Source organism: Cryptomeria japonica, chromosome 7 (genome assembly GCF_030272615.1).
Source record: "Cryptomeria japonica chromosome 7, Sugi_1.0, whole genome shotgun sequence".
Classification (NCBI taxonomy): domain Eukaryota; kingdom Viridiplantae; phylum Streptophyta; class Pinopsida; order Cupressales; family Cupressaceae; genus Cryptomeria; species Cryptomeria japonica.
In genome coordinates, this window is record NC_081411.1 from 695,060,740 (window position 1) to 695,075,359 (window position 14,620).

The following is a 14,620-nucleotide window of genomic DNA, read 5'->3' on the forward strand; positions in this document are numbered from 1 at the left end:
AGGGTTTGCACAAACTCCTGGAGTGAATTATGCGGAAACTTTTGCTCATGTGGCTCGACTTGACACAGTCAAGATTATATTGGCTATTGCAGCACAATACAAGTGGCCAATATTTCAGATGGATGTGAAATCAACATTTCTTAATGGTTACATAGATGAGGAAGTTTATGTAGAACAACCCATGGGTTATGAAGTTCTAGAAAAAGAACACTTAGTTTCCAAGTTGAAGAAAGCTCTTTATGGGTTGAAGCAAGCTCCTCGTGCCTGGTATTCTAGGATTGATAGTTATTTCATGAAGAAAGGATTCAATAGAAGCCATTTAGAACCCACCTTGTATGTCCAACGTATTGGTAATGATATTCTCATAGTTTGTCTCTATGTTGATGATTTGATTTATACAGGTAATAGCAAAGCTCTCATGGAGAAGTTTCAAGCAGAAATGAAACAAGAGTTTGAAATGTCAGATCTGGGACTTATGCACTATTTTCTTGGTGTGGAAGTACAACAAAAATCAGAAGTTATATTTATTTCTCAATCCAAGTATATAGCTGATTTATTGAAGAAGTTTAACATGGTGGCATGCAAAGCATTTGCAACCCCATAGCCCTTGGTGAAAAACTAACCAAGGAAGATGCTAGTCCCAAGGTTGATGCAACTCGGTATAGGAGTTTGGTTGGTAGCCTCATGTATCTCACAACCACGAGACCTGGTATTATGTATGCTGTGAGCCTCGTATCTCGGTTCATGCAAGATCCACATGAGTCACATTGGCGGGCTGCTAAAAGAATTTTGAGGTATGTGAGTGGTACACAAAATTTTGGCATTCAGTATTCTCCCACTAACAAGTTTGAACTAGTTGGTTACACAGATTCAGATTGGGCCGGTTCAATGGATGATAGGAAATCTACATCTGGTTATGTTTTTTCATTTGGCTCTGGAGTTGTATCCTAGAGTAGTAAGAAACAGGCAACAGTGGCTCTTTCTTCAGCAGAAGCGGAATACATGGCAGCTTCATTGGCAAGTTCTCAAGCGGTATGGATAAGAAGGATATTGTCAGATCTATATTTCGTTTCTGAGCATCCAACCACCATCTATTGTGATAATAGTAGCACTATTGCCATGACAAAGAATCCTGTGTTTCATGCCAGAACGAAACACATCGAGATCCACCATCAGTACATTTGTGACTTGGTTCAAGACGGACAAGTGGAGTTGTAGTTTTGTCCTTCATCTGAGCAAGTTGCTGATATCTTCATCAAAGCGCTTACAGTAGCAGCTTTTGTTACTTTTAGAAATCAATTGGGACTTATCTCCATTCATCATTCAGGGGGAGTTTGAAGATAAGGATGAATGATGCGCTGGAGCTGAGAATGCACATCTTGGTGTTTTTTGTCTTTTGCTTTAGTGTGAATCAGCAGTCCATAAAACTGCTACAATAGGTTTTAAGTTTTGTTTTTTAGTTTTAAAACAGTTTTACCACTATTTTTAGTTTCAGTTTTGTTTTAATGTTTTTTTCTAATCAGTGGATGATCAACTCTCTCTATATATGAGAGGCTATGCAATTGTATTTTTTCTTCAAGTTTTTGGTGATATGCAATATAGTTTTATTTTTGGTTATTTATTCAGCAATGAACAAAATTAGTTATCTTTTTGTTATTTGTATTTGAATTATATTTCTTTCAAGCCGTACTCGTACTAGGACCCGGGCTTTACTCGGTAACTTAGATATTATCCATCTAAAACTAGAAAATAAGTTGATTAATGAATGTGGTTTGTACTCATGTTTTGGATGATATATATATGTTTGATGAGATTGCTAGACAATGTTATGTCTATTATCTAGCTTGCCCATACTACGGAAAACACGGAATCGTCTTGGTGAGGCCATTTGTCATGTGTAATCTGGAAACTTGATTTAGAGTAGGCACGTCTTTTTCACTCGTTGCCGATTAAACTTAAACATCTTAGGTCAACAAGGGTCTCACAAAACAAGTCAATAATTTATAATCCCAGCTGCAGAAAATGGAAGGGAACCACAATGATCTGAGCTACAAGTTTGCTTGGATAGCTAAAGATTCCAAAGTATGAAATATATACTATTTTTTTGAAGCTGAGTGCTCTCCATTAAGAACATTCTCTATTTGATATTGTGGTTTTAGGCTGCAGTTTGGTTATACACTGCTTCCTCATCCTTTGTCCAGTTACGAACTGTCGTTTATATCTATTCTCTTATGTACTCTTGTTTTCAACTGCAACTGTCTATTATTCCTTACTGCTATCCCATGTAGACCATTTTAGTTTGAGCTGCTTGCCAATATGAGCTTGAACGGCTGTGGATCAACACAATTGAAAAGGATCATGCATCATTTGCAAGTCTAGCTACATGTGTACAAAGGGAAATAATGATTTAAAAAAATTGAAATGTTAGATAAGCATATATATATATAATAGTCTCTTTGTTGATCGATAATTATTATAGATTAATTATGTTGACAATAAAGACGGGTAAAAATTTATTCAAAGCACAAATAGAAATAAATCAAAAGAGGGCAAACCGTCCAGCAAAGAGAAGACTACAAAGACTTATTCTCATCCACAAGTTGATCCAACATGTGAGACAACTCTGGAAAAAGTTGTCCTCTATCCTCAATAGACCAGCTCTCCATAAAGACTGAAGTCCATTTGGCGAGACAATCAGCCACCCCATTCCATTCTCTGGGGATATGACAGAAAGTGACTAATTCAAAAGAGTTACAAAACAAAAGAATATGTCAAATAACCAATTGTAACTGCCAACTAGCCCCATCAAAGTGCTGCTGGTTCAACAAAGTTACCATTACTTGGGAGTTAGATTCAACAACAATCTGTTGCCAGCGAAGAGAACAACAATGGTCCACCGCAACTAGAATAGCAAGAGCCTCCATATAGTTATTCGTGTAAAAACCTTTGTAGATAGAAAACAAAAAATGGACTTGCCCAGAACTATTACACCCCACTCCGTCAATACCAGCAAGGATTACCCCTAGAAGACCCATTAGTATTAATTTTCAAAACACCAAGAGGAGGGTTCCAATGACCCACTCTAGAAATCCTCCGTAAAGGATAACGACACCAATTCCTCATAAGCCGTTGAGCCCTTTGCATTCCAGGAACAAGAGTAACCCTCTACAGAGAAAAATTAGAAAAAAGAAACTGGTTACATATATCAATTTCCCCAGGAGTCACTCCCCAGCAAGGTCACACTTTGCTCCTGAAGAGAATGCATAATTTTCCACCGTACATGTTGAATAGCTAGCTTGGCATCTCCGAAAATCCAATGATTTCTCTCAAACCAGATGTGCCAAATGATAAAAGTGGGTCCTAAGGACTAGGTAACTTGAAGAAAAGAAATGTGAAGAGGAGCTTGGCCCCAACGGTCCCAAAACTCAAAATTTTATGTATTAATTATGTTAGTATGGATTAATTATGCTAGTTGGTCCTAGCGGGAGGAACACAAAGATGGCCGATACCATCATAGCCACTTTATTGTCTTGGAGCTGGTTTAGGTGTCTGGGGAAGGATAGGTTGAGAAGGTGTTAAAGAAGTTGGAACATCAACATTTTGTTTGTTTCTTCAAGTATTGTAGGTGTGGGCTGCTGAATTATAATTACTAGCTTGAGGCACCTAAGAAGTAAGAGTTTGAGTAAGGTTGAAGAAATAACGCAAATAATGAACCATAGAAAGATCACCTGTAACAATTATTACTTTTTTTTGGTGGTGGATGTACTGCATTAACATAAATAATCGATCTCTTAGGCTTTCATGGGCTGTAGAGACAACTATTACATTAGCAAACTTAACACCCTTTTGAGAATAAATATCAGATAAAGAAGGTTGTGAATTAGATTTTGGAATGGAAGGTGATGTTTCTAAGAAATCATTTAGAGCATCTTCTAGCATATCGAAATTTTTGGTAAGAGAATACATTATCAAAAGCATTGCAATATGGAAGGAAGGGATTCGCATTGTTCGATAACAATGTTAGATTATAAAAGAAGGGAAATACAATAGATTATTGATATTACAAATGTCAGATTCAACAAAATGTAAGAGAGGGAATTTGTCACTTTTAAGAAAATATGTTTTTAAAAAAAAAACTTCTAATGCCTCTAATGGTATTAATTTAATTATTAAATGGAATCTAAAAACTATCACAAAGTAAAATAAGAAATTGTATGTTTAAAATAAAGGCTTTGAAAATTAAATTATAAAATATAAAGGATATAAATTAATGAGATTTACAAAGAGAGAAAACCTTAAAATTAGAGAAATGAAGAATTTAGATTGAGAAAATCTTGGCACCAGTTGGAAACATTCTCCTTAAATACCAGTTTGCCGTGGTAACTACAATGTGCTTGCATCGTCATCCCAATAAAATCACTCAGAAAGCTTCCAACACACACGTTTCTAGATTCCACAATGTTTTGGGCACAAAGAGACATGAAAAAATGTTGGGTTGTTTAGGGGTTTGCCTCAATTAAATTTTGTTTTGGTCTTTCGATTTCTATGAACAATCAAATTGGATTGTATAAAAAACTCGAATATAAAAAACTCTGAATGAAGATAGACCTGAATAGACACCAATATAAATACACTTGATAGAACTAATCCCGCTGTAGGGGAAAAACCACTACCTTCAAAGATAAGATATATGTCGACATGAAGATTATTGAAATACAAATAACAAGAGAGCGTTACCATAGTCCAGAGCTACTTCCTTGTGATGCTTGAAAGATTTAGCATTGATAGATAACAGAGGAGCTAAGGCTGTTTCCAATAAGCTTACTTTCAATGATCCTGTGAGAGGAGAGAGTTTTGATAGAGTTTCAGTAGAAGCAAGGGAAAAGCTTGCTTCCAAGAGAGAGTGAAATTTGTTGGATTGAATAAAGAGAAAAGGATATCTTTGTTCTAATGGGCGGAAGAGCCGTTACAATTTCGTTCAGGCATTATGAGACGCACACATCATAAATGAGTCACATGGAAGATGCATTTTTGAATCTTGAAAATTCTTGGTATACTAGTGCCTTGGGTAGATATCTGCATTAGTGCTGCTGTCTAGGAAAATTTTGTTGATTTTCAAGAATGTTTTATCTTTGTCATTTGTGAAGTCAAAATCTTTGAAATCACAATATCGATTTTATCGTAAATGTTGAAATTCACATGGGTGCAACTCATAAGTATGAAATTATCATTTTGTGCAATTTTTGACACTACATGTGACATATTATTTTGAGTTTTTTTTTTTTTTTTTTGATAAAAGTGGATGAGACCACTAAAATTATATTGATTATATATATTTTTACATGTGTCTGGTTCAAAGAGCACTGAAGGGAAAGAACCAGTAATAAAACCCTTCAGTATTTCTCAAGAAAACATAAGCCTATCTACCCATTACAAAAAGCCCATAGGCATATCAAAACCCCCCCGATACATTGCAATGCATTGCCATCTGCATTAGATATAAAGGAAGCTGTAAGAATCAGTCTAACAGGGTGCATCTGAAGATGGAATGAAGAATGTCCACCAAAAATTAGAGCCATCACCCCAAAATCCAGCCTGTTTAAACACCACAAGAATCCAAAGCTCTGAAGAAAACTAAACTCAGAGCCATGAGAGAACCAAGAATAAGAGATCTACATTAACTGCTCTTTCCAATTCCTCAGATAAAGCCACCATCCGCCGAATTTGGCAAGAATTCTCCATAGAAAACAGAACATGATGTTAGAGTGAAAAGCAAGACAAAGATCGAATGATAGCCATAAGTGCCCACCAACAATCAATATAACTGAGAACGGGATCACCATGTCATAATTATCACATGATGAAAGAAACCTGCTAATATGAGGATGATCACACAATGATAAAGCCAACGAATAGCATAATATCCCCAATCATTAGAACAACTACTTGAATCACCGATAGATCATGATACCAAATGAAGCGAAGAGGAAAAAACAAGTGCTTAAGGTACGAAAGCCGGATGGGAAGGCAACCAACAACCAGTCACAATGAAAAATGAATACCAAAAATAGAGGATCAAACATATATTATGCAAGTACTCCTGCCGTACAAGTACTAATTAATATGCAATGGTTGCCATAAGCCAAAGAGATCCCAAACTTACAAAAGAAATTCAAAACAGCCCGCCAACCAAGATAACCAAACCAAACCAAAAGATACCCCTCCAAACCAAAGAAATATCCACCTTCCAAACCAAAGATACCCCTCCTACCTCCGGACTTTGTGCGAAGAAACTACCAAATATGACTACAATAGGAATGCTACCATAAGGCAAGACAACATCCCCCCTATAGCCATATAGGGAAGTAACCATCACATAAAGCAAGGAGACATGAAAAGGTACAAATACATTAGGCATCTCAGACTAGTAGAAGAAACCCAACCAATTTCCTACCCCATGAATGAAATCTAACATAAGATATCAATAGCACAAAATTGTCATGAAGGCCAACATCTTTACTACATATACTAACGAAGCATAGATAGTGAAGTAGGATTTCAAGGAGGAGGACCACCTATAAAGAAAGCATCTTCATGCAAGATGCAAGAATGTCCGAGGGAGAGACCTCTAGGAAATCGACACCCTCCACAACAACCTTATTTGCCAAAAAATCCACAATGACGTTGATCTCCCTAAAACAATGCGAAATAGAAAAAGTGGAAAAGCATTTTATCTGCTGAAGAATGTGATCTAAGAAATATTGAAGATGCCAAGATAGACATTTCTTGGCTACAACCGCTTGAAACACGACCATGGAATCGCCTTCAATAACAATGTCTTTAATGTTTAATGACAGAGCGATATCAAGTCCAAAGGATAAAGCCTAAAACTTAGCCATGTTGTTGGTACCATATCCAATTTGTTTACCCACAGCTTTGATGACTTTTGAAGAATGATAAAAAATAACTACTCCAATATCAGACTTTCTCGGATTCCCCTTTGAGGCTCCATCAAATTGAAGTTTGAATGAAGGGAATGGAGGGTGAGTCCATCTGACCAATTTTCGTTTAACCAAAGAAGATAGATCTCCTGATACAGCCCCATGGGAAGGCATCAGACGAAGTGCGGACCATTTCCAAGTAACCTGATTATCCCAATGAGAGAAAGAACTGAGATGATCTAAGTTTTTATGAACGAACGAAAGAACCACCTCACTGATGGAGGTTTGAATTTTACCAATTACTTCAGAGAAAGTGGCATTTTTATGATTAAAAATTCTAGAATTTCTTTCAAGCCAAATATTCCAAATTACCAGTGATGGGGCCACAACCCAAAGGGATGAATAGAACGATGAAGAAAACAACAAGGTTCAGGCCATGAAATGCGAAAGAAGATTGGGACCTATCGTAAAAGACCAGCCAAGCATGCCAAATAACCAATACCAACACTCAGAAGCAAATGGACAAAACAAGAAAAGATGATCCATGGATTCCATACAATGACCACAAAAAACACAAGGAAATACAGCCGTAATCCCAAGTCTGTCCAAGCGCATTCCGGTGAGAACCTTATCTTGGACTGCCAACCAAGCAAACGACCCTGCTTTAGGAAGACAAGCTGGGTGCCAAAAAAGCTTAGTAGGCCAGCAAGGGGATGGAGAAGTCTGAACTAAAGAATTATAACCTTCTTTAACTGAATAAGAACTAGCAACACTCTTAATCCAAACCAAGGAGTCCTCTTTATTTTGGAAAACAAGGGGTCTTTTGTGAAGTTCTTCCACAAAAGACAAAATAAGATTAATATCAACCGACAAGGGAGGGATAATCTTCCATTTCGCAATCACACAAGGACCAGAGGAGACAATGTCAAAATAATCGGCAACAAAACGCCCCCAAAATTCTAAATTTTTTATTTTCATTCATGTTTTAAAATATTTGTCTTACAATAACAATAAAAGTATTAGTTAATATTTGGATTTTTGAGTAAAATTGACGTCATTTGCAAAATGAGTTTGTGAAATAGTGATAGTGGTGGACGTGAGTAGTGAAAGAATTTGCCCATGAGCTCACCAACCTAACACCATCATGAGTTTTTGCAGAATTAAGTAGCATTCTTAATTTTGATTTCTATTACAAATAAAATTTAAAAAAAAACTACAATTATTTTTATGACTCTTTTCATAATAGATATGTCTTGACTTATTTTACATAAATTTTTAAAAATATAAGTAACGGACAATTTATATAATATTAATTTTTTATCTCAAAAGGTTTTCCCAGATAAAAATATTGTTTATTATCTTTATTTTTTATTTTAAAATTAAACATACACTAATCAATTATGTAAATTTATCAGATTTCTTTTATCCTTTTTAAGATTTTTCCTCTTTGTAAAACCTCTTTATATCTATTTGGTGCCACTAGATTGTATAACTCACTCGTTGTTTTCCTATTCAGCTTTATTTCTCTTCAACAACTCTGGTCATGCGGCCTAAGAAGAAAGGCTTTAAATTTCTGTTGTTATTCCCATCGATGTCTCATGACTTCTTTTATCTATGTATAATAATCCTTTTTAAGATTTTTCTCTTTGTAAAACCTATTTATATCTATTTGGTGCCACTAGATTGTATAACTCATTCCTTGTTTTCCTATTCAGCTTTATTTCTCTTCAACTACTCTGGCCGTGCGGCCTAAGAAGAAAGGCTTTAAATTCTGTTGTTATTCCCATAGCTGTCTCATGTCCTACGCTTGGTACTCTTGGTTGGGTGTTGTCTTGTAATACCCTGTTTCATGGCCGGTGCATTGTATATGCATGGCTGTGCTGCTGGTTCATGCTAATTTTATTTTCGCTTTCGCTTTGTTTATTTGTTTTTTCTAAATCGTAATGTGTTAATTCGATGAGGTTATTTTTCATTATCTCATCTTCAATGTCCTTTCATGCTTCACCTCTATTTTTACCCGTTAAAAAAATTGTAAACAAATACATAAGCGTTTGCTCAACTATTGGGAGACCAAATTACATTAAGAATACAGCTGAAATGTTTGTTATTTGACCAAATTCCTAATCCTATTGTTAGGTTTCTCATCATTCATATTCAAAGATAATTATAATGAATAGATTTTTTTAATTACGAGATGTAATATAAAGAAATTTGCCGTGTTCAAGTTATTTTTTAAATTGAATTTTTTATTGATTATTATTTCATCAATTATTAAATGTAATGATTGATATAATCTAAAAGAGAATAACAAAAATACATCATAATGGATATCAAATTTTTTTAAGCTTCAATATAATGTTTCTTCAAATTTTAAAGTTTCGTTCAATAAGTATTCATTAAAACATGATAGATAATGAAAGGAAAAATGAAATGAATAAAATTCAATTTTTAAGTTTGTTATTAAAAATAAATCAATATAAAAAAATCTAAAAGATAGATTTAACCTTAATCTTGTATAAATCTTTCGTTTAAACTTAATTTTGGTTCTTAGCCTGATCAGATGATTTGGGGGGCTAATGGCCCAGTGAAAGTCCACAGCCTGCTAGCAAAAGACTTGCCAGACCATCATTGCCCATTAACACATTTCAATTGTTCAAACCCTTAGACTCAATGGTCCAACAAAAACCCACAGCCTGTGAATGCATCAACCAAATGACACTATACCTCACTTGACATGAATCTTTTTTCTTAAATAATATAACAATTTATAATAATTATTTTTTCCTTTTGATTCTCTATATTTTCTATGTAATTCCAAATCTTTATCTTTGTCTTTGTCTTTGTTAGTTTTTCCATCAATCCAATTTATATTTAAAAAATCTAATTCATATGTAAAATCTTCTTTGTTTTGTTTGCAGGAATTAAATGATCAAGATGCTAAGTGCTATAGTTATGATCCAAGGACAAGACCATGGTATACCCTAACCTAAGAGTACACATATAAGTAAAAATGATGCTTTTCTTCAAAACCATGGTTCATAAGACATAATGCACCGTATTACTTTATTAGTACAAGTGGTTGTAGTAGATTATGAAATTAGAAAAATTTAAACTACTTTATTAGTACAAGTGGTTGTAGTAGATTATGAAATTAGAAAAATTTAAACTACTTTGATGTTTTCTATCCATGTCGTCTCGTACGATCATGGTTTGGCATCGAAAAAAAAGCTTGTAATTGATGATTTCTTTGATGTTTTATGTGCACGTATATAGTCTCTCCCACCGTCGACTATGACTATGTGGGTTCCTCGTGTATAGTTAAGTTGGGAAACTTTTGATACAATCTTTAATTATATAGTAATAATTAATAATATAAAGTAATCTTAACATGGTGTTTTTATTAAAACCAACAGAGAGCAGAATGATGGATAAAAACAACAGAAGATTTCAGTGTTTTTTATTTATTAATAAATTACAATTGTTGAAGATTTAACATTTTTGGTATAATTATGATAGTTGGTTTGATCGTCAATTAAAGATTTTGATAACAATTAGATTGTATTCAACAAATTGGAACAGGTCTATCGTTCTTATTGGACTCATACTCAAACTTCTATTATAGATAAGTGACATGTGTATAACACACAACAATTTAGTTGAGTTAATTTCTAACACTTCATTGTAATGAATAACTGAATTTTGATGGATTCCTAACATATTTCTACACAGTGAAAGATAGGATCCCCGAATTGAGCAAAAGATGGCGTCGTGCGCGAAGGAGTCTGCAGGGTTTCAAGCTAGGGCATCGATGCCCAAGCTCGTCGGCAGTTGTTGTTTGCTGGTGCATTGGGGGGAGGGCGGTGGAGGTTAGTGCAGGGAGGGGAGGAGTTTCTTTAGGGGTGGCGGGTGTTGGTGGTTGAGCGGTGGTTTGCAGGAGGGGTGTTGTGCTGCACGCGATAGGGGCTTGGGGTTCCCTGCGAGCCCGTGGATAGCCAGTGGGGTAGGGGGGCTGTGGTCTGCTCTGCCATTCGGTGGTGCTTGGGAGGGGTGGGTTTTTGTTGCCTTGCAGGGGTGTGATTCCTTGCTTTTTCCCCTTTGGGGTGTGGGTTTTTGTGAGGTACAATGTCTAATATTGGTGGAGAGGCCTCGAAGGCACCTCCTGTCATGGATTTTCGTGTTGCGGTGGGTTCAAAATCCCCATCCCAAAGTGTCAATACTTTTGATTATAATCTTTTTGCCTGTGATTCGGGGTTTGGTAGTGCTGGTGGCTCTCGGATTACGAAGATTAATGTTTGTTTCGAGAGATACAGTGAGAGGCCGACATTGGTTATTCGTTCGGGGATGATAGCTGAAGATGTTGAATACTTTTTAAAACACTTGCTATATTGCAAATTTTTGGGGATGAGGGTTTCTCTGCAGTTTTTGGAAAGCTGGGTGCAGAGGACTAAGGCACCAGAAGGGGAAATGGAGATTATGTTGTTGGCAAACAACTACTTCATGGTTACATTCAATTGCATGGAGGATCGCAATAGGGTTTATGAAGGAGGCTTGTATTTTTACACTCAGGTGGGGTTGTTCATCAAACCTTGGCATGCGGGGTTTAACCCTTTGGAGGATCTCCCGAATAGGGTCCCCGTGTGGGTTCATTTACAGCGTTTTCCGGTGGAATGCTGCCGGGAGGATGTGTTGCGGGTGCTCGCTTCATTGCTTGGGAAGCAAGTTGGATCTTCAACGCAAACCCTGGGGAGAAAGGTAATGGCTTTCGCTCGTATCTTTCGCTCGTATCTGTGTTGAAATTGATCTTAGTAAACCTTTGCCAGATGCTATAGATATGTGTGCGAGCTCTTATTCCTGGGTTCAGCAGTTGGATTATGAGAATTTACCATTTCGGTGTCGTTTGTGTCATGAGTATGGTCATTTACAGTGCAAGTGTCCTAGGTATAAACTGTTGATGTGCCAACCTCAGCAGCGGACCCATAGCCTAGATGGGACTGATAAAGGAAAAACTGCCATGTCGGATGAGGTAGTGGGTGCTGATGGTTTTGTCTCAGTTAAGACAAAGAACATGAATCGAGGACAAAAGAGGTCCTTGCAGGAGAGACAAGAGGAGGATACCTTTAACAGATTTGAAGCCTTGGATGACCTTAGCCAACAGGAAGTGAACTCGAGGTTAATTCCTTTGGATCAAGGTGCATCAGGGTTGGTTTCGGAAAGTGTGACCTAGGACTCTACCCAAGCTTTGCAAGTTGTTGGAAGTTAGCAAATTGAGATGGATCAGCCAGTAGTGGCCCAGTTGGGACCCACTTCTGGTGCGACCCACTTCTGGTGCGAAAGTGAAGTTGGCTGGGGGGATGGTTCTCCTGCAGCTCAGAAATTGGAACCTGTTGGGGTCAAAAGTAATAAGACCTCCTTACACCTGGGTCTTCATCAGAAAGACATTAAGAAAGGAGCATCAGAGAAGAATTCGAAGGTTGGCAGAATGAAGGATTAGGATAAGATCAAATTGATGGGGGATAATTTGGTTGAGTCAGGGTCAGTAAAGACTCTGGATCCTCATTTTTCCAATCCCTCGAAATGATTGTTCTTTCATGGAATGTGAGGCGCTTGAACAGTGGCCCTAGACAAAAATTTGTTCGGGAGTTGATAAGGAGTCATTCACCTGATGTCCTTTTTTAGTAGGAAACTAAACTTTCTGTGGAAAGTATGATGGGTGTGGTACCGAAGCTTTGGGGAAGAGGCGAGTGTCAGTGTATTGGGGCAGTTGGCTCCTCTGGAGGGGTGGCCTATCTTTGGAACCCCTTGAGGATTCGTCCTATTTGGTGGGTTGCTTATAGATCTTCTTTATCTAGGGTTTCCTCTAGACTTGAGATTGGGGAATATATCTTGTTTATTGACATTTATGCCCCCACTGATCTTCAGGGTAAGCAAAATTTATGGTCTCACATTTCTTTTATGCGAGGGTTGTTCCCTTTTCATCATTGGATTATGGCGGGAGATTTCAATGCCATTTTAGACTTGTGTGAGAAGAAGGGTGGTGTTATGTGTTCGGAACCTTCTTCTTTCCTTCTTTGGGATAGTATATCTTCATTGCATCTTGTTGACATTAAGCTTGGTAATGGTCTGTTCACTTGGAACAAAAAGAGGTTAGGGGAGTATTGGATTACGAAGAGGTTGGATCGCTTTCTGGTTTCTAATTTTTGGGTTGGTGTGGGGTGGTCCACATGTTCGGAGATTCTAGACTGGAGAGGGTCGGACCACTAGCCCATAAAGTTGATGTCTTCTTCCGCTTGAGTCGCTCGTACTCCTTCATTCAAATTCCATCTTATGTGGTTACGAGATCCTTCTTTGTAGGATCATGTTGCGGAGTGGTGCAGGAAAGGGAGGCCAACCTTTGGCATTGCTAGGTACACTTTTTCCAAGCAGCTGCAATTTGTTAAGGTTTAGCTTAAACGGTGGAACCGTCAGTGTTTCGGGAATATTTTTCATGCTAAGAAAGCTGCTCAAATAGTGTTGAATGACATTACCAAGGAAATAAGAGAGCATGGTTTGTCTGAAGCCTTTCTTAGGGAGGAAGATAGGGCAGTCAAGGCTTTAGAGGAATGGGAGCTTAGGGAGGAAATCTATTAGAAATAGAGAGCTTGTATTGATTGGCTTCAAGCGGGGGGACAAGAATACTGTGTTCTTCTTCAATGCAGTGAAAGAAAGAAGACATGGCAATTCTATTCCTGTTCTGGTTAATGATAGAGGTGAGAAGTGTTTATCCTTGCAGGAGATCTCTAGGGAGTCTTTATAGTATTTTCGGTCCCTCTTTAGCGAGGATACTTGGGGGGAGTCGAAAGAGGAGAATCAGGTTCTTGCTTGTATTCCTTCTCTAGTTACTAGGGAGGTGAATGAGCAGCTTATGGTTCCTATTTTGCTGAAAGAAATTGAGAGGATTGTTTTTCACACGAGGAAAGGAAAAGCCCCTAGTTCGGATGGGTTTCCGGTTGAATTCTTTCAAGATTTTTGGGATATTATCAAATTGGACTTATTGGAGGTGGTCCAAGAGTCCCAGAGGAATAAGCAGATGCTTCGTGCTTTGAATGTGACTTTCATTGCACTAATCCCCAAGTGTGATGGGGCTGACCGGTTAGGCCAGTTCCGCCCTATCTCTCTCTGTAATGTGATCTATAAGATCATTTCTAGGTTGATAGCGGAGAGGTTGAAGAACTGGCTTGGGGATGTCACCTCAGAGTAGAGTGGGTTCGTGGAAGGTCGCCAAATCCTGGATGGTGTGGTCATCACTATTGAGACAATTCATTCTATGGCTTTTTCCAAGGAAAAAGCTATGTTTATTAAGTTGGATATGGCTAAGGCTTATGATAGAGTCCGTTGGTCCTTTCTCTAGAAGATCCTTAGGGCCTTTGGCTTTGCTAATGAATGGATTCAATGAGTAATGAGTTGTGTTACGTCTACCTCCTTCTTTGTGCAAATTAATGGAGATCATATTGAGTTGTTTGGGGCATCTAGGGGTCTTCGTCAGGGGACCCCCTCTCCCCGTACTTATTCATTATTCTAGCTGAGGGTCTCAGGAGGTTGATTAAGCATAATGTGGGTCTGGGTATTATTCAAGGTTGGAGTTGGGGAAATGATCTGCATCCTCAGTCCTATTTGCGGTTTGTTGATGACACGACCCTGAT

General features: G+C 37.5%; 1 protein-coding gene across 9 annotated transcripts in view; it reads left to right on the forward strand.

Annotated features, from left to right (window-relative positions):
* Nucleotides 1-14,620, forward strand: part of LOC131033072 (uncharacterized) — a 179,968-nt gene that overhangs the window by 19,734 nt on the left and 145,614 nt on the right. For all 9 annotated transcript variants that reach the window (XM_057964203.2, XM_057964202.2, XM_057964204.2 and 6 more), the window contains one exon: nt 9,860-9,915. In XM_057964203.2, coding sequence (XP_057820186.2) covers nt 9,860-9,915 — 56 coding nt within the window. The remainder of the gene's footprint in view (nt 1-9,859; nt 9,916-14,620) is intronic.